The sequence below is a fragment of the Odontesthes bonariensis genome, chromosome 13, assembly GCF_027942865.1.
Source record: "Odontesthes bonariensis isolate fOdoBon6 chromosome 13, fOdoBon6.hap1, whole genome shotgun sequence".
Classification (NCBI taxonomy): Eukaryota; Metazoa; Chordata; class Actinopteri; order Atheriniformes; family Atherinopsidae; genus Odontesthes; species Odontesthes bonariensis.
The window spans coordinates 9,727,848-9,748,520 of NC_134518.1; the positions used below are offsets into that span (position 1 = coordinate 9,727,848).

A 20,673-nucleotide genomic window follows, 5' to 3' on the forward strand; every position below is an offset into this window, starting at 1 on the left:
TCACACTGCGTCCGAAGATCATACCAACAAACATAGCAACTATCTACTTTCACTTTTACGTTGAACGTACACAGTAATGATGTTTCCTTCCCAACAGAGCATAAGGAAAGTGGATATTATATCCAGTTCATTGTTAGAAAACCAATTTCTAAATGGCAGCTAATGTTTCTCCATGGCTGTTTCAGGTAAACTAAATGGCTTTCTTTATGTCTGCTGACTCGACAAAACCTAAACCCTGAATCAGAGATAACCGGTACTACACTGGTGGTTTTTGATCTTTCTTTGTTAGCCGAGGCTTCCGACTTCAGGCTCTGTGTCCGTCATTCAACATTTTTTTTTACTGTAACTGCAAAGCTTCTTCGGTTATATGCTTAACATCGTCCCTCATCTGTGATGGCAGCTTAATTTAAGGAGGAGTTATAGTCTGAAGGGGTTGATTTTAAGTTCACGTGATCAGCTTTCTATTGGCATTAAGAGGCATTTGTGTTCTGGTTAAGTTTGACAATAAAATTGTCATCATTTGATCAATGTCTACATTCACTGACCAGATTTTAAGACGACAGTTGAATTATTACTGATTTTCTGCCAGTTATTTGACAATCCAGCTTTTATTCAACATCAGTCAGGTGCGTAGATTTTGATCATTATGTTAGAGGCATCGGCATAGATGACAAAATTCTGCGTGACAGCATTTAAATGTCGTTTTGGACCATTTTGCTGGATATCAGCAGGAAAAGAATGAGCGAAGGAGTGATGCTTTTTACAGATGATTTCATCTGAAACGGTGAACACAAACTGCTCCGGAGCAGGTCACGCCATTAGTCAAGCCATCAATCCCACGTCATAATAGACTCTTCTGGTTTGCATTAGAGGCTAAAGGTTCCAGGTCCGAATCCCAGCTGGGGCCTTTCTGTGTGGAGTTTGCATGTTCTCCCCGTGTATGTGTGCGCTCTCTCCGGCTTCCTCCCGCCATCCAAAAACATGCATGTTAGGTTAATTGGTTCTAAATTGTCCCAAGGAGTGGATGGTTGTTTGTCTCTGTGTGACCCTGTGATGGACTGGCGGTCTGTCCAGGGTGAACCTTGCTTCTCCCTCAATGATGGCGGGTATAGGCGCCGGTGCGCCGCCCCCCACGACCCTGAGTTGGTTTAAGCGGGCATAGAATTTGTATATTAGGGTATACATTTGTATATTAAGATAAACCTCATTGCACTCCTTCTTTGACATAAGTCCCCTCTGGATTCTGTCCTGCTAATGACCTCATTCAGCAGAATTATGTAGTTTCTTTATATAAATACCCACAAAATAGAGTAGCAATACTAAACCATACACATGGGATAGTTTAACTAGTTTAATCATTATAGGACACTGTAGCTGCCTGTCTTACAAACTGGGCGCAGTTAGAAACCCAAATAACATTAATCCTATGTAGAATGGGAGTGCACATACCTTATTAGTTATCTTTGATATTGTATTCATGCTGTGAATGAGGTGGTTTCTTTGTCTTTCTGAGCTTGAGTGAAGGTTATCATTGTGAGAGTCTTAATCAGACTCCAGATCAGTTTATTTGCAGATTAGTTTACCTGGGATTATTGGTTTGGATTAGACAAAAATTTGATGAGGTCTTTGCAGTGAGAGCGTGGAGGACGTACTCTATATCTGGACACATAACTATCTGTCTCTGCACCTCCCGTTTTTGAATTCTTCCTCTCTGACAAAGTCTCGGTGTGTGTCTCTCTCCATCTAGTGGCAGTCCAGCATCTGCGGCAGACAAGAGCGGAAGGTCTGCGACCCGAGGACTCTCCTCTCCGAGCAGCAACCACCCAGGTCTGTGCCACTTTGTGCCAATGTGCCGCCGTGCTCTGTGTGAACGAAGAAAACCAACCCCCGAAAATATAAGCCGTAAATCTCTGACGGCGGACGAAACGAGTAGTTCTGTCAGAAGACCGAAGGCATCGTTTGTTTTTATGAGCTGGCTCTCAAGAGTAGAGTCTTATCTTTTGTTTGGGTTCCCTCGTGACAAAAATAAGAAAGCAACCCTTGACCTTTAAATTCCATTTTGAATGTGCATATCATGCTTTGCTGTTATAGCTCAGACCTCATTTTCACATGGATGATAGATAGATAGATAGATAGATAGATAGATAGATAGATAGATAGATAGATAGATAGAAAAGATGGGAGGGAGGAAGCTGGGGGAGAATATATTCAGTATTTCAAGTTGCCCTTTGCATACAGTTGGAAAGAGAGACGGTTTTTGATGCCTCCCACTCAGTTTAGCAGCTGGCCTCGGCCTTCTTTGTTCGGAGTCACAGTTGTGAGATCCTCCTCGAGGCACACGCAGCTCCACTCTTCTACAAAGGCCTTTATCTTCTCCTTTTACAGCTCAGAAAACCCCACTCTACCTGGGCTACCTCTTTGAACCACTGTGTATTGCTGTTGTAAAGGATATTCGAGGCATTCCTTAATTTAATTTAAAACCAACTGCGATAGCTGTGATGATGTAGTTGGTTGGTAGCCTCTGCCTCTCATTAGTAGCCCCAAAAACACTGGACTGAAATAAAGGAGCAGATACCGGTGGAGCTGCCGTTTGGTGAAAAGACTTTCTCGTGTCTGTACAGTGTTTCCCAGGGCTAAGGCTTTGTTTTCAGTGGACTGCTTTGCAAAGAAGATGTTTGCCCTTTTAAACAACTTTCTCTGCCACCGCCGGATGCTCTTGGTATGTGAGGGGAAAACAGTGGCCTTTTCCTGTTTTGTGCTATAAAACAATAATCTCAGCGTTCCCAAACTCAAGCTCAGTCATGAAGCCATTGTGGCAAAGGCTGTTTAGCAGGCAACTCTGACCACCGTCAACGTTTTTTACACCAACAGCACATCGCAACTTACTTTGAGAAGTTTGAAAGGGGTTGCTTGAAGAGACAACAGCTATATTTCAGTCCATTGTTTTGGCTTCACCAGCCACATATTTACTGTTTGGATTCATTAGCCCTCATTAGCATTGTTTTCAGTTGCAGGAGTTGGCTGGTTGCTGTGAAAAAAAACAAAAAGCCACTGCACACTACCAACCAGCACCCAACAGCCAGACACGGTTTTCTGTAAAGTGATGAGGAAAGTGAAGGAATGACCACTGAGGGAACCAGCTTCTTCTCTTAGGAGCTGATGGAGATCAAAACTTATGCAACTGTTTTCTAGTTATGCAAATTAAACACTGGAACCCCATTTATTTCAGTAACGTCAGTTTTTACTTTTTAAAAAAGTATTCTTAAGTGTTTATTTGTAATTATCACCACAAGGGGGCATAGTCTTATCAGACAAGGATAATGTTTCCTTTCCTATTGAAGATTTATTTACTTATTTAGGTCTGTGCTGTTTTTGGTTGTTTGTTTTTTCAGCCGAACAACAGCCTTAAAAAATGGCAACAAGACGGAAAAAAGATCTCTTCTTCGTTTCCTCTCGATTCATTACTGATTCCTTTTATTCAAACGCAAAAAAAATCATCCGTCTCGATTGGATGACAGCTTCTAACTCTAAGACAGGCGTAAGCTAGTTTGATCTTCCTGCAGAGAACTGTTCAGGCCAAGGACAACACAGCCACTTTTACACATGGTTGCAAACATATGCAACATATATGTAAACATGGAGGCAAGCATAACGATGTAGCACTTTTCAAATATGGGTCCCACTTTGTTTGCGCAAAAAAGGCGTCCTTGTTAACCCTCCGCAGTTCCTTTTTGGTAATTCACACATACCAAACAGGGGGAGGTGGCTCAGCGCCCCATTCAGTGTGTGCAGCATTGTGGAATCAGCTGAGTAAAGTTGTAGCTTTAACATAAGCTGCTTCCTCAGCATTGACAACTTAAGCTTTTGGTCTACCAGAAGACATGTTGCAAGCTCTGCGTCAGATTTCAGTCCTTTACTGCCCAAATAGCTACGTCCAGTGACGGTCATTTCATATCTTTGCCTTTGAACATGGTTTTTGTTTGCCGCCAGTTTGTTCATATCTTACTGCCAGCGCCGGCTACTGCTTCCTCTTCTTCTTCTTCTACTGGTTCCAGGACAGATTAGACATGATAGTAACTCATGTTACAGTCAAATGCGATCCGTCCCCAAAAATCTGAGTTGTACATCGCAGCAGCATAATACAAGATAGTTACAGATTCCCAATTCTGATGCTTCTGAATTCTTGGTAGCTGTAATTGAATTTTTCATGTTTTTATTTCCTTCTACAAAGAGCACCTATAAATGATTAGTGCTGTCATTATGACATGTAATACATCTTTATTTCAAAATTCTTCCATTCAAGCTGCAGAGTCGGTGTAAATATAGCCTTTAATATTAGTACCATCGAGTTTAGATGTTTTACACACTGAATAACTTCCACTAATGTGACCGTGTGTGTGTTTTTCAGGCTACTTCAAGCTGGAAAGTCCTCTCCTGCAGCACCGTCTACATCAGCAGAAGAAGACAGAAAACACAACCAGCGGACATGCACAAGTAAACCCTTCTTTACTTCCCCCACTTAATACTACTGTGTAATCAAAGTAAACAGTGACTCGCTAGTTTTTTGTGGTGGAAATACGCTCTTCATGTCTTGGCAGCCGCATCGTATAAAACAACTACCCCATTTCCCCTCTGCTGTAGTAGTAAATTAAGCTCAGAGTGTATCCAGTAAAATCCCCACAGTTCTGTGCTTTTCCCCTCATCACTGCTGTAAGTCTGTTTAACTCTCACCCCCAACAACCCCTTTTGTTTCACGCAGGGACTAAAACCTGCTGTGGGTCGGCTTAACAAGGCCACCGAATACTCCTCTTCTAGTGATGAAGTTGGCAGCAGCGATGATGAAGAAAGACACAGGTGAAGTATTCTTAAGTTTTATAGTTATAGTTAATGTTACACTGACAACGGTTCCACCCAGGCTCGGACTGGCAATCTGTGCGACCGGGCAAATGCTCGGTGGTCCGGTGGCCTCCGAATTTTGCATGCAGCCACTGATATCAAAACTACTCTAACCATGGCAGTGTCAAGCTCATCTGGAACTGTGCCATATGTTGTCACATTTGGTTATAAAGCGTTCACGCAGACAGCAAACAAGCGAACGGCCACTTGCAAAATGTGTGGTATCAGGATAAATGATGCCGGCTCAGATACGTCCAACTTCATCAGGCACCTTAAAACGCAGAAGGACGGGTCAGTCTGTTTGTAACGTGAAAGGGAAACTTGCCGCGTATCGACAGCTAGCAAACTAATCAAAGTAAACAGTGTTGTAAACTATATGCAGATCATAGCTTCATTGTTCACTACACAGCGTTGCTGATTTATCTGCAGCAGCCTGTGAAATTTGGGAAGGACTTTGGTTAAGTAGCCGAGGTGAACAGTTACCGAATTGATTGCTTAGCCACGTCTACGTGGATGTAGCTTAACATTAAGGTAATTGTTGTTTTAAAATAGCCTACTTTTACAATTTCAGGGACAGATGATAAAATTCCAGGTTGACTAGTTCTCATCCACTGCCCAAGTGTTTATTTAAAATGTAAAGAAATTATAACCTATATGTTACAATTTCTTCAGACATTTGAGACTTGACTTGGACTTGGAAAAATGACTTGTGAACATGTCTGCTGCATGGGGATGTTCTGCTGAATATCAAGTGTAATCCAGAAGTGTTTAAGACATTCAAATAAACTTCCCAGATGTTTCTGGTGAGGATAGATGGATCACCCTCACTGCCTCATTAGGCTCTGCTGATCCCAGAGAGAAAATCTTGTCTTTTCTTTCCACCGATCTTGAGGCCGTGTTGCTCTTGTTCAGAATTGTTTATGTAACGCCTGCAGTCAGACTGGTCTAAAATGTGCACGTGTGTGCTTCAAGGTCTGGGCTGTCCAATGGAAAAGGGAAGTACTTCCGAGGAATACCCGACGGCATCGTCCTGCAACCCCACCACAATTTCCACCAGGTGCTTTCCACACACAGACATGCACACACTATGATGAGCCAAATCGCTATGATAGATGTTTCACAATACTACAAATTTCCAACTCCATGTTCAATACCACAAAGAGGGGAAATGACAGGTTAGGAGCTACAAATGTTTTTGATTAACACTCTCAGACTTTTCCCACTAGCAGCACCGATGCTGCAGCCCAGTAAAGAATTCAGGAGCACCGAGTAATGCAACGTTTACTTATACGTAAACGGCTCGTTCATGAGCAGACAACCTACAGAAATAACCAAACTTCTGTTGTGTTTTCAAGGAAAAATTACTCGAGCCGTAGTTTATGAGAAGAAATAAATCTTTTAATATGAATCCTTGTAGGTTAAACTGTACATTTATCAGTAATCGTCACCAATGAGCTGCACACACATTGTGTCCTTTCTAAGAGTCACTCGGCAGCTCTTCTTTGTCTGTGTGGTTGGATGTTCTGAACGTTATCGTCATCTCGGTCTCTTCTGCAGACTAATTAGTTGATTCCTGCCTTGATCGTTGCCTGCACACACAGTGGCGGTCCGACACTGATTTACGCCCCGGGCGAAACCCGGTGCTGGCACCCCCCCCCCCTCGTTTTTTTGACATAGCTTAGTAATGTTAATTTATTGTCATGACAGTGTTGTTTTGCACTTTCTGTTAAATATTCTAGCGATTATCTCCTATCATTCCCAAATATTTTAGTAATGTTAATAAATTGTCATGACAGACAGCATAGTTTGGTGTACTACGCCACTCTGTTGAATATTCTAAAACGCGATTATCTCCTATCATATTTTTTTATATTCTTGAATTTGTTTTGGGAGGCAATTAAAAGATATTAAAGGCAAGCATTAAAGCATTTAAAAGAAACAGACAATAAGTACAGTATATCACAGAAGTAAGTTCAACGTCGACATTTTTTTAACAAAATTGAATCTGTCTTTTCATGGGACAATCCTTAAGAAATTACACTTTGCTACAATGTAAAGTAGTGACTGTGCAGCTTGTATAACAGTGTAAGAGTGTAAATTTGCTGTCTCCTCAAAATAATTCAGCACACAGCCATTAATACCTAAGCCACTGGCAACATAACTAAGTACACAGGGTAAATGACGACATTACAGAGCTGGTGGATGGTAGAGACTTTGCGCTGCGCGTTCTCGTACTAGTTTCTATTGGGTCAGTCTCTCGCTTCCCGACTAGGCTTCCGTACTGCGGAAGTGGGCGTGGTTTTGTCTAAACTGGGTTGGAAAAGGGATACACGCGGCCCGGGCACCTGCACCCCTGTGGCCGAAACGTAACCACGAATACCCCCCACCCCACCCTCGTTTTTTTTTTTTTTTTTTTTTTTTTTTTTTTTTTTTTTTTTTTTTTTTTTTGTTTTCACCCTCCTGCGATGCCGCCCCTGGGCACACACTCTGCTGGTCATCAGCGCTTCACGAGGGTTTCACCTTTAAAGTTTTAGGTCAAGACAGAAAACTAGTTATCTCCGCAAATATTAAGCCACAAACAATGGCGGTACATGCAATACAGCAGCGTTTTACCTGCTGGTACATAGTGAGTGTGTTACAGTTTCTGGTTGGAAGAGCAGACCTTTACCTGCTGATTGCGCATCTTATCCTTATGCTTATGTCTTTTCTTTTTTTTTTTTTAAATACACCATAGTTTCAGTGACTGAGCACAGTGAAAGGACAAAGACTTTTTTTTAAGTCTGACGAGTTGCAAAATGCAGACTCTGGAAGAGTCTGGAACTCTTTTTTTTTCCTTCTAACACAGACTTCCTGCATCTCCAACATGCAAAAAGGGCCATCCTGCGTCCAAACTTACGACTCTTAATTCCTCTATAGATTTGTCGGTTGGGCTCAGATGAGACCTACCTGCTGCCAGATCTTCTGCAGAAAATCTCTTCCTCCAGTCCTACACATAACGCACTGAGCCACCAGCGAACACACGAACTCAGCTACTCGCTGTCCCCCACGGCCCCCGGGTCCCCCACACTGCAAGACCTGCATGTGAGTTTAATCCAACGAATGTATGACTTAACAAATGAGAAGACCTGACTCATTTCAAATAAACACACACAGGCACCATCTGAGTTTTACTAAGTGATTCAATCCACTTCCTTTTGTATCACAGTTACCTTTCATGCATGGAATGACACATCTCGTGCAAAAAGTCAAGTAGAGAAAGCATCGACTGATTAATTCTGGTGCTGATGAATGTCAAAAAGGGTTAAGAACTCTGAGTTATTCGTACATGTCCTTTTGATAATGCTGGTTTGAAAAGCGTATATAGGTCAGAGAAAGGTTCTGATGCAGCTTTATTTATCAGCATCAGAGGTCAGTGTGCACCCATGACTGTTTTCAGTGTCTAAAGATTGAAACCTGGGCTGTTGCATTGGTCACGTTTATCCAGCAGGGGGCAGTGGTGCCACAGTTTAAGAGTAGTGGCAGTGAGAAGCTCTGTCACCCATGAGTTAACACAAGTTTGTTCGGCCAACCTCGCATTTAATCTATACACATGAATGAGTCCCGCTGACAGACTGCGATACCATATGAAGAAAGTCTTTTTATTTTTTATGTACTGAGTGAAACTTTGAGGCAATCAAAGCACTAAAAATCTGAATATCTGTCATCCTTGTACTCTTCAGGCTATGAGCAGTCCTACTGGCAAAAGCACCTCCTCTTCCTCCTCCTTCCTGTCCTTCATCGACCCAAGATTGATCCCCGTATCATCGCCACCACAGAGCCCCAGTGAGTCCATCCACACGCAGCGCAACAGTATTAACATGCAGCGCACACCCAGATACAGAGCTGTGTGGACGGTTCGGCGTTAATCTGAGACTGTTAATGTTCGATGGGTTTTTTTCTTCTATTAGACTAACTAGACTAAACTCAGCCACACTTTGTGTTTATTTTCTTTCTGTTTCTCTTTCCGCCCCTACAGCAGGCAGTAAGGGTGAGCCATTCAAGAGAGAGAACCACAGGAAGGGCTCTGTAGTGAATGTGAACCCAACCAACATTCGGCCACAGAGCGACACTCCAGAGATCCGCAAGTACAAGAAGAAATTCAACGCCGAAATTCTTTGTGCTGGACTATGGGGTTTGTAATTTTATATCAGAATTGCGCTGCTTCTGCACTGCATGTTGTTCTCTACTATTTGAATATCTGCTTGTCTCTGCAGGTGTGAATCTGTTGGTGGGGACAGAAAATGGCCTGTGGCTGCTGGACCGAAGTGGTCAGGGGAAAGTTTACTCACTCATCAGCAGGCGAAGGTTTCAGCAGATGGACGTACTGGAGGGGCTGAATGTCCTCATTACAATATCAGGTATGCACCACCATAACCTAAAGCAGAGACAATCTGCTTATTCTCAGAATAACAAATGATAATGTTGGGAAGAAGAAAAATGGACTCTTCAGATGAGTTGTGTGCAAATGCATAAACAAGATGTTTTTAGCATGTTCCGTTGCCTTTTGCTCAGTCGCTTGTTTCTTAGAAGCAGGATTCACCTGCAGTCCTCCATCCATCCGTCTCCGTCTCTTCTGTAGGTAAAAAGAACAAGCTGCGCCTGTACTACCTGTCCTGGTTGAGGAATAAGATTCTCCACAATGACCCAGAGGTGGAGAAGAGACAGGGCTGGACCTCTGTGGGTGACTTGGAGGGCTGTGGACACTACAAAGTGGGTAAGTCCACACGGCAAAGGGTACATTGAGCAATTGAATAACAAGCATTGTTCCAGTAGAAGCCGTTAGAAGCCCCTTTTTAACATCTCTTTTGTTTGTTTTCCCAGTGCGTTATGAGAAGATTAAGTTCTTAGTGATCGCGTTGAAGAATGCTGTGGAGGTGTACGCCTGGGCCCCAAAACCCTACCACAAATTCATGGCTTTCAAGGTTGGTAGTGTTTGAAGACATAGAAACTTCTTTGTTGTCAGTGTTAGTGTCTTCATCTTGGCCATGAAAGTTGAAGAAGCATAAACACTAGATTTAGGCAACAGGGTGTTGTTTTAATCACACTAGCTGCAGGGCTCTGAGGATGGTGTCACTGATCAGTCTGTGGTCTGTCCGTCTCCTCGTGACCTCTGAGTCATCCTTTGACTAGCTTGTGTCAGCGACAGCTTTATCCCACTCCCTTCCTTTGTCTTTCGTCTTGCTACATTTTGCTGACAGATGTCGACAGAAAAGAAAAGAAAAATGTAATTGGGTCGCTTCCACAGACGTGACACATCCAGGCTGCGATTCTCAGCAGAGCTGTGTCCCATTTATTTTTGTCCTCTGTGGCCTGAGCTACTTTATCTTCTCTGCTATCTAGTTGAACCCTCTCTCTTTAGAAAGGGACAAAAATATACCCCGTGGAACGTGATAGCGTGACTGTCCCGGGTTGTCGGTTTTACTTTCAAATTGTGAAAGTCGTTTTTTTTTTTTTTTTTATTTGTAGTTTATTTGGCAGGGACAATGCAGTGCACATTATTACAAACATGACATGGCAAAGGCCATGACAAAACTTGCAGATGTGAATACATAAAAAGGTTTATAGCCAGATGGCTAATTTGCAACCCCAGTCCCTGATCAGGCTTCCTATTCTAATTAAACATCATATAAATCACATACAACATAGAAATATTGAATTACATGTTATCTTAAAACATGCATCCTATAGCATTAAAACCTTGGTCAAAAGAAAAACAATATAATGTGTGTGAACTATATGTGTTGTGTGTGCATGTGTGTGTGCTGTCTATTGTGTAACATCATGATTACAGTTTTGGTTTTCCTTCAGCCAGTGTTTCACTTTTCTGCTAAATGTTTTAAACTCAGTTTAAACTCGGTTGTTGAGTAATGACGAGCGAAACTGTTCCAAGTAGACTGCTGATGTCACAGGTTTGTGTTTTTAGTTTGAAACTGTGACTGGAACGTCTCTTAAAGTGTTCACACTATCCAGGATTGACTTCTCTGACTGTGCACATCCAGTCCTTTAGGTCCCTGCCTCAAAAACCGCTTTCTGTGGACCTGACAGTGGAGGAAGGACAAAGGTTAAAGGTCATCTACGGCTCTTTGTCTGGGTTCCACGCCATCGATGTGGACTCCGGAACGCCGTATGATCTCTACCTGCCCACACATGTAAGCATCCATTCTGTTCTCTTTACTGTTATAACCTCTGGCCATAGATGTAGTGAACATGCGTCTCATATTGCCAAAACATCAAAGTCCATTTCAGAATTTGGAAAAAAAGCTGCTTTGCTAAGAAAAACAAAGGATCGCATCAAACCTTCTCTTCGATTCCCCCCCCCCCCCCCCCCCCCCCCTTGACTGCTTCGACCGGCTGGGGGTTGAGAGGGCGGTAAAGAGGGGACAACAAGCACCATCACACCAGAGCAGGGATACCTGCTGAGAAAGAGAAACACAGGCTAATGACAACACTGATGTCATGTGTACATGGAGAGTAAAGACAGCAGAGTGAGGAGAGGTGCATCATGGTTCCACAGAGAGGGGCCTGATAACTGAAGGCTCTGCCTCCCATTCTACTTTCAGAAACTCTGGGAACCATGATGCAGCCTGCAGTAATGCTGCACTTTAGAGAGTTGTGCTTATGCAGAGATCTTTGAGTGAAGAGATCTCTGATCTCCTAAGCTGCATATGATATAGATGCAGTCACTGTAGTTGGAGCTCTCTATTAAAGCCGACTTTATTTTGCCTCTCTGTCAGTCAACCCCATCACCTCACCCACCTCAGTCTCTCGAAGCCTCCTCTTCCTCCTCCTGCTTTCCAGTTGTCAGTCTTTGCTCTCCTCTTCTGCTGCTTCCATCTTGCTCCACCTCTCACCCATATACAATAGCCTATAGCTGTCAAATACCATTCTTTTCTCTGCTCTTCCTCCCACGCTGCCATCCAACGTGCTATTGTTCATTTGATCTGTTTCTCCAGGTTTTCTTTTCTCTTTCTACATTTGTCGCCTCTCTCCCTCCCTGCACTGTCTGTGTGCAGGTACAGCACACAGCGGAGCGTTGTGACTCATGTTTTAAAGCTCTTCTGGTGTTCAAACGTTCAGTTACGTTTTAGCATTTACTTCTGAGGATCTTGAAGTGTTGTTGCTGGTCTTTAGAATTAGCTGTGGGCATACAGGAAGCTTGCTTTAATGGGAGAGCTGTACTAAATTACTGGAATGCTAATGTTCTTCCGGGTTCTCCATGAGCAACCACATGAACTAAAGGACGGAGCCGTCCTGAGATCGCTCTTTGGCTCGTTAACTCCCGTTTCGAAGCCTTGAGTGTTGCATTCGGTTGTCTTGATGTCTGTGTTTCTGGAACTGGAAGTGAGCGTATTTGGACAATTGACATATTTGGAGCTGGAGAATTGTACCTGAAAACTTATTGGACAGAAGCGTGTATGAGACAAAGTAACTATGAAAGAAAGGAGCAGTTTTACAGAAGACGCACCAGCACACTGCTCAGAAGTAAGAGATATTTCTGCTGACATGTGGGAAATGTTTATTGAGTCATTATAAAAAATTACAACATTTTAAGTAAATGTCACCTGTGGATGATGAAATCTTGTTCGTTGAATGGCATCAGTTTCGGTCAATCAAAACCGTATCTCCTGTGAAATACATTAGCTACACATGAATCATTGAGCGACGGACCAGCAGTTTTAGGTATGAACTGTCACTAAAGTAGGGCCTATCGGCATTCCGTTTCACTCTGAAATTTACCAATTTTATCTTGCATACGGTAGGATAGCCAATTACATTTAATGACTAAAGTTAGCATACACGCTGTGTCGTTAACATCTGTCAAACTTTCATCGTAAAAATCCGTCACATTTGACTTTGGGGAACTTGTAAAAGACAACTGCAACGGCTATTTTCATCTTGTAAAAGGTTTCCAACGCCGGTGGAAACCACTGTGCTTTTTCATGTGTGAACCAAACGCCCACCAGTGGTGGAATTAGAGACGGAGCGGGTCAGCGTTCTTTTTCGCTCCCCTGCTGTATGTGGGCATGCACAGCTCGCTGATGAGTCATCGTCACATTCCCATTCTGACACATCCGGTAAAATGGGTTTTTAACAACAACTGGAGGAGCTGGAGACTCTGCAAACAGGAGGGCATTCAAACACTGGAAAGAGTGGTTGTTTTGATTTTTTTTTTTTTTTTTTTTTTTTGTTGTTGTTGGCTCTGCGGATACGTGATACTGCGTGGGTGGACCAAACAGTTACGTCTGGTTTGATCATAGGTTTGAAGGTGAAATTTTCCCGACTGGCACCCATGTGAGGAGTGTGTGGTCATATTTTTGTGCTCTTCTGATTCAGATTAAAGTGTCTGAATCAGTGTTTGAAGTGTCACAGCAAAACTCAGCAAATTCATAGATTTGAAAAAATAAAATGTATTTTGCTTTAGACAAATCAGTTTGGTAACCAAAGTTTTCTCTGAAGGAAGAATGATGAATAACAGAACATGCGCACGCATATACACACACACACACACACACACACACACACACACACACACACACACACACACACACACTGCCCCAGCCACCTCTGTGTGCTACTTTTTGTAAGCAAGGGGGAGTTGGAGCGAAATAAGCTCTAAAAATACCTCTGTGCTGTCCTCCTTCGACTGCGATCATTAACTCTGTGTGTGTGCTGACCTGCTCTTGCTCCTGTTGAATGGAAAAAAAAAAAAAAAAACTTCTTTTTTTCCTCCCCCCCTCTGGTATATTAAGCGAGTTCGTACTCAGCTGCCCACTACACCGGTGCCTTATTCTGCTGCTGCCGCTCGTTCTCCATTTTTCCTTTTCTCTCTTCCACACACAGGCCAGCTCTCCTGCAGACTCACACTCACCTCCGGCGGCTTTTAAACCCACTCGCACTTTTCTTTTCGTTCTCCTTGAAAGGACTCATCACACTCCTGGGCTTCTCTGTGGCTGCACAGCCACACAGACTCTCTTGATACACTCACATTTACACACACACACCCACTTACTCGCATCATCGGTAAAACCCTTTCATCCAAACAGTGACTTCTGATTTCACATTGCTTTTAAAAGCAAGTTATCTGTTCACACTTAAAGAGGTACACTCTCTCTCTCTCTCTCTCTCTCTCTCTCTCTCTCTCTCTCTCTCTCTCTCTCTCACTCTCTCACACACACCCCCACACACACACACAAGCATCTGCGGTTGCTGCCTGCGAACTATGTAACAATGCTGATTCCGAGGCAGAGGATTAAGATTGCGTTGCGCCTCTGGATGCCTGTTCTCATGCTCAGGATTGTGGTGGCTCACACTCTGGTAACGTATGAAACATTCCGCCTTTTCTGTCAGCCGGCTCAGGACGCTGCCAAACTTTACTTATTTTACTGCTGCAGACTTTCTGTCTGAAGGAAAGAGGAGCTATTAGTTCATTAGTTTCTTAAATACTTTCTGTTTTCTTTTTGTTAGATAAACTGCTTTTATAGTGTTTATATTTCTGTATCGTTAGATGATGGTTTCTGTTCATATGGTTCCGAACTAAACAGAGAGTTTTTTTTTTTTTTTGTTTTGTTTTTTTTTTCAGAGCTGCCGACTTACTTGTTTCAAACAAATGAGTTTTAGAATAAATGTAATCCCGCGTCGACAATAGGGCCATACTACTGTCACGTGAATGTGTGTGACATAGTGTCTTCTTAAAAGTCTTTCCTGTGTTTAAAGACGTATTCTGCCACCCAACACTCACAGTTTCAATAGCTGGGTGAAACCTGTGTCTGTTTTGTGGATATAAAACAGTTTATAATATAATATCCAGAAAGTTTGGGCACAGTCTGAAAATTAACTTAAAAACGGAATGCAATGATCTTCTAATTTCAATAAATCACTGAATGTGTTCAGAAAATTCACAAGAAAAACCTGCTAAATGTTGAACGTGAGACATTTTACAGTTTTGTGAAAAAATATACGCCCATCTTGGAATTTGATGGCAGCAAGAGAGTCGAGATGAGTTGGGATGAGGGCAACAAAAGGATGGAAACAGCTGGAGGAACATGTTGGAACTAATGAGGTGCATGTGAAACCGGTCAATTACAAAATTGTGTGTATAAAGAGTGGAAACGATGGGCAGATGTTCAGGAATCTGCAAAGAAGACATGATTCTGTCATTCAGATCACTGCATGGGCTCAGGAACACCTCTATCATGCAAAGAAGAAGCCAGAAGTGCACATGATCGAGAAACGCCGCTGTTTTCTCTGGACTAAAGCTAATTGAAAATGGGCTGAGGCAAAGTGGAAAACCAACGCGGTCAGATTGATCAAAATTAGAAGTCACTGACACACAGCGCCCGTGAGGAGAGGGAGCTTATTCCCTCCGGACTACAGATGGAAGGGACCATCCAGCTTATAATCAGCAGTCAGTTCAAAAGCCTGCCTCTCTGATGGTGTGTGGGGATTCAATTCATTTTTATTTATATAGCGCCAAATACAAAAAATGTCATCTCAAGGCACTTAGATAATAAAGTCGAATTCAAGCCAATTGGAATTCATATAATTGTAATTATAATTATTCATAAAATAATCCAATTTGTTCATATAGAGCCAATTCAAAAACAATTTCCTAGCTAAGAAAACCAACAGATTGCACTGAAAACTTTGTTTTCGGTCCAATCTCCCGGCCTGAGCGTGCCTGAGGCGACTGTGGAGAGGAACGACTCCCTTTGAACAGGAAGAAACCTCTGGCAGAACCAGACTCAGGAAGGGTGGCCATCCGCCTCGACCAGCTGGGGTTTGAGAAGACAGAAAGAGAGGGGGGGGTTGGCGGCATTGTAACACCATTCAAAGGATATCTGTTGGAACAGGGAAACACGAGTTAATGACCACAATAATGTCACATATACATAAAGAGAGTAAAGTGAGGAAAGGTGTGACAGATGAGCTCCCCCAGCAGTCTAGGCCTATAGCAGCTTAACTATGGGATGTTTCAGGATTACCTGAGCCACCCCTAACTATAAGCTTTATCAAAAAGGAAAGTTTTAAGCCTGGTCTTAAAAGCGGAAAGGGTGTCTGCTTCCCGGACATTTACTGGCAGCTTATTCCACAAGAGAGGGGCCTGATAACTGAAGGCTCTGCCTCCCATTCTACTTTTAGAAACTCTGGGAACCTCAAGTAAACCTGCAGTTTGGGAGCAAAGTGCTCTGTTAGGAAAATATCTTACAATGAGATCTTTAAGATATGATGGAGCTCGGTCATTAAGAGCTTTATATGTAAGGAGAAGAATCTTAAATTCTATTCTGAATTTAACAGGGAGCCAATGAAGAGAAGCTAAAACTGGAGAAATATGATCTCTCCTGTTAGTTCTCATCAAAACTCTGGCTGCAGCATTTTGGATCAGCTGAAGGCTTTTCAGAGAATATGTGGGACAGCCCAATAATAAAGAATTACAGTAGTCCAATCTTGAAGTAACAAATGCATGGACTAGTTTTTCTGTATCACTCTGAGACAAGATGTTCCTGATTTTAACAATATTACGAAGATGAAAGAAGGCAGTCCTAGAAACCTGTTTTATATGCGAGTCAAATGATAAGTTCTGGTCAAAAATAACTCCAAGGTTCCTCACTGTAGAACTAGAAGCCAATGAAATACCATCTAGAGTAACTATATAGCTAGACAATCTCTCCCTGAAGCGCTCAGGTCCAAAGATAACAACTTCAGTTTTGTCTGAATTTAGAAGCAGACAGTTCTGAGTCATCCAGGTCTTTATGTCTTTAAGACATGCTTGTAGTCTGACCAACCTATTGGTTTCATCTGGTTTTATAGATAAGTACAACTGGGTATCATCAGCATAGCAATGGAAATTTATGCCATGCTGTCTAATAATGTTACCTAATGGAAGCATGTATAAAGTGAAAAGCAAGGGATGCATTAGTCTCTAAGGAACTGGAATCCTGCACATCTGGAAAGGCTCCATCAATGCTGAAATGTATATACAGCTTTTATAGCAACATGTTCTCCCATCCAGATGATGTCTTTTTCAGGGAAGGCCTCGCAAATTTCAACAAGACACTGTTAAACCTCTCACTGCATCTATTATAACAGCAGACCGGGCTGCCTCCAGTCCAAACCTTTGATCAATTAAAAACGTCCCCACATCATGAAATAAGACAGAAGAGATTCCTACATCAGATAAGAATGGGACAACATTCCTCTCCCAAAGGTGCAGCAGCTGGTCTCCTCAGTTCCCAGATGTTTACTGAAGAGGGGATGAACACAGTGGGAAAAAGACGATATCATAAAGACAATAGAACCCAATGATTTAAGCCCTATCACTGGAGTTACCAGCATTATTAGCTAATGTTTAAACTTCATGATTGAGTGTGTACAGAACTGTCACCGACGGCAGTTTGACACTATTAATGAAATAAAATGATGTTGTTATGTCTTTTATTCAATTTGTAGCATCTTACACACTTTTGTGTTCTTGCTTCTTCCGTGATATACGTTTGAACTGAAGTTTGTGGCGTGCGTTTGTGTGACAGATCCAGGGCTCCATCCGTCCCCACGCCATCATCATTTTGCCAAACAAAGCTGGAACAGAGGTTCTGGTTTGCTACGAAGACGAGGGCGTGTACATCGACACCTACGGCCGCATCACCAAGGATACGGTGCTGCAGTGGGGGGAGATGCCTGCGTCTGTTGGTAACTTCCAGATACATACTTACTAAACACACATTTACGCCGACAAGTGTGTTGATTTTTTTTTTTTTTTTTCACACACGCGCAACGATCGAGATCAACAGTGAGTCCTCTCACGGACGCCTCCGTGTCTGTCTGTCTGTCTCCAGCCTACCTTCAGTCCAACCAAGTGATGGGGTGGGGAGAGAAGGCCATAGAGCTGAGGTCGGCCAACACGGGGAACCTGGAGGGTGTTTTCATGCACAAAAAGGCCCAGAAGCTCAAGTTTCTGTGTGAACGGAATGACAAGGTGAGAGTGCACTCAGTCTGAAACACACCTCTCAATATTTCATGCCCAAACAAAGGCAGAGAGGGATACTTTCATACCTCAGCACTTCATCCCTACCTCTCTACACCCTAATATGATGAACTGATTCAGTATTAACTAAAAGAAGAAGAAGAGAGATGAGAAAAAGTATCAGGGTTCTCACGACCACCGTGAATAAAAATCAGCAACATTCCAGCAGGAAAGTGTTCTGCATTACCTAATGATGTAGAAACACCCGAGTGTGTACATGGAATATAAAAAGTTGTTGAGTGGAAGCCAGTGTACAAAGAAAAACTTTAAAGAAGATCTTTGGAAAGTATGGAGAACAATTGCTCTGGACCAAAGTTTGACTGCTCAGAAGCTAAATATAAAGAAATGAAGGGTGGCTCGAGACGTTTGCACAGTACTGTCTGTCTTTGCGATGAAACGTTAGTTTGTGTAATAAATCAGCAGAATGAAATGTTCTGCATTCAAGCGTTGGAACACAATATCATCTGATTCATTCGTGCCTTTCAGAAACCCCGACTGCTTTCCAAAGTATCAAATACCTTCTTCAGGCAAACTCCAGACATATTCCTGTTGTTATTTTAACGCAGCTCCTGAACACTGTTCCCTCTGTTGTTGCAGGTGTTCTTTGCTTCAGTTCAGTCGGGAGGCAGCAGTCAGATTTACTTCATGACGCTGGGACAGAACTCGCTGTTCAGCTGGTAACAGCTGGACCTGTTCGCCCCGGGATCAACTGCTGGGGTCTGTCCTCACTATGCCGGGCTTCCCTGATGACGCCTTTTCACATCTGTGTTGACTCACATCGATCTCCATGAATAGGGGACACCATTCAAGGATTTTTATGACATGTAAATGAGTAGCAGTCCAAGGATGAGTTGATCTGAATCCTCCTGCTTGAATGCATCATTCCATCCTCGACTACTGAAGCCTGTTTCCTTCAGCTGCAGCAGCACAGAAATCTGGACCTAGCTTTTCAGTGACAGATGGCTTTAGATCGATGTTGCGTCTTATCTAGCAGACGGAAAGCTTCAAATGCACTTTTGGATATTAATCAGAATCTGGCCTAACCTCTGTGGATCCTGTTCATCCACAACATTTAGCTCATCTTCCCTGGATCAGTTCCCCCTCTTTTATGTTCCTGAAGGATTCCATTGTGTCAGCTGGTAGTCAGCACGTCTCTCACTCACTTGTATTTCCTTAAACAGCGTGATATATCGCAAGAACATCTGCTTCCTTGACTGTACTCATTCGAGTCCTTTGAGAGTGAAGTTACCTTTTCTGGTGTTTAACTGGCCACCAGTCTTCCTCACCACGACCGTCAAGCAGGCATTTCAAAGATTCTGTTGAGATGTGTTTGGAATGACCCTGCTAACATACGTCTGTTGCTTCTGCGGCTTATTCAAATGATTTCCCTTTACTCAATATCCAGATCAGTGAAGAGTCAGCCATGTTTGTTTGTAATACCTCAAAGCTGTTTGATATCTATGAAGGCCTGTAGTTAAGATTAGTATTCCTCATTTCCACTTTAATTAGAATTTCAGGTATTGCAGGATCGGTAATACCTGACCTTTATGTTGGACATTATTCGAGTATGCACAACCAGAGTGTAGATATAAGAAGTATATCCTTTTTACTTGATTTCCAAGGTGACAGCAAGTGAGTGTCACTCTACAATTCACAGATCAGTCGATAACCTTTAGATACAGCACTGTCATAAAGGTTTAGCTGCCTTAGTTTTAGGATATATTTTATTTCCGTTCCAAGCAGTGTTTTTTTTTGGGGGGGGGGGGGGGGGGGGGGGTTTCACTGTTTAGACTGAAATCCTGCATTTCCCAGGAGTCCCACTTTTGTTCCACTGTGAGCATCCCGTCCACCACAAGTCTGAATAACATTTTTTTGTTTCTGCACAGGGACCAAGAGAGCTCATCAGTTTGCCATAAAAGTACAGAATAAGCTGTACACAAAGAGATACAAAGTTCCAGGCTATGATTGCTTTTCTGCAGGTTTCCATCTATCTTGTACAGCTTAAGATGTAAAGAATTGTGTAAACTGTTTTCTAAATGTTTTATAAAACGACAAGCCATCTTTATGTATGTGTACAGAATAATAGATTGTAGGCTTATAAATGTGAAATTCAATCCTAAAGCAGAGCACATGCATGTTAGGTCCATGATCTTTGAATGTTTGTGAATATGAATATGAGCTACTGACAGTTAATTTGAAGGCTCTTGTTTGGGTTCCATCAACCTGGTTGAAAGCATTCAAGGTGAAATGCTAATTCTGTTTTTGGTTGATTTTCTCCTGGTGTCTCTATATATATCTATATATATATATGTATATATAAAATCAGGTGTTTTGCACAGTCGCCGCCATGTCAATTTTCTTTGTTATACGTTATACTTTTAAATGACTGTTGGTTCAGAGTAGAGAAGTCATTTTGTAGGCAGTACTGAAGATATTACTGCAAGCCTTTGGCTGTTGATCAGTATTTGTTACACTATACAAAATGGGACGCACACCTGTTTCTGATGGGTCAACTTGATGAAATTATCTTTTTTTTCTTATAGTTGTTGTTGAGCCTGAGTTTGAGAAGTTGCAATGAGTTGGGCTAGAAAGGTTAAGTTGATATTTTTCTGATTTCAGTTATATTTTTCTCATTTCCACAATGAACTTCAAACAAGAAACCAAAGATGAAAGTTTTAATGTATTTGCTTCCTTGAATTTAATAGTGAGACCATTTT

General features: G+C 42.3%; 1 protein-coding gene across 5 annotated transcripts in view; it reads left to right on the forward strand.

Annotated features, from left to right (window-relative positions):
* The window catches only part of LOC142397480 (mitogen-activated protein kinase kinase kinase kinase 4-like), a 72,563-nt gene extending 52,852 nt beyond the window's left edge, over nt 1-19,711 (forward strand). For 3 of the 5 annotated variants that reach the window (XM_075480871.1, XM_075480867.1, XM_075480868.1), the window contains 14 exons: nt 1,748-1,827; nt 4,409-4,494; nt 4,760-4,854; nt 5,869-5,953; nt 7,813-7,977; nt 8,616-8,718; nt 8,912-9,067; nt 9,150-9,293; nt 9,515-9,649; nt 9,757-9,857; nt 10,935-11,084; nt 17,463-17,622; nt 17,769-17,908; nt 18,554-19,711. In XM_075480871.1, the coding sequence (XP_075336986.1) occupies nt 1,748-1,827; nt 4,409-4,494; nt 4,760-4,854; nt 5,869-5,953; nt 7,813-7,977; nt 8,616-8,718; nt 8,912-9,067; nt 9,150-9,293; nt 9,515-9,649; nt 9,757-9,857; nt 10,935-11,084; nt 17,463-17,622; nt 17,769-17,908; nt 18,554-18,637 (1,684 nt within the window). In that variant the 3' untranslated portion in view covers nt 18,638-19,711. Of the gene's footprint in view, nt 1-1,747; nt 1,828-4,408; nt 4,495-4,759; nt 4,855-5,868; nt 5,954-7,812; nt 7,978-8,615; nt 8,719-8,911; nt 9,068-9,149; nt 9,294-9,514; nt 9,650-9,756; nt 9,858-10,934; nt 11,085-17,462; nt 17,623-17,768; nt 17,909-18,553 lie in introns of those variants that run through there. The other 2 variants (XM_075480869.1, XR_012772712.1) reach the window with 2 other exon arrangements.
* Nucleotides 19,712-20,673: the final 962 nt, after the last annotated feature.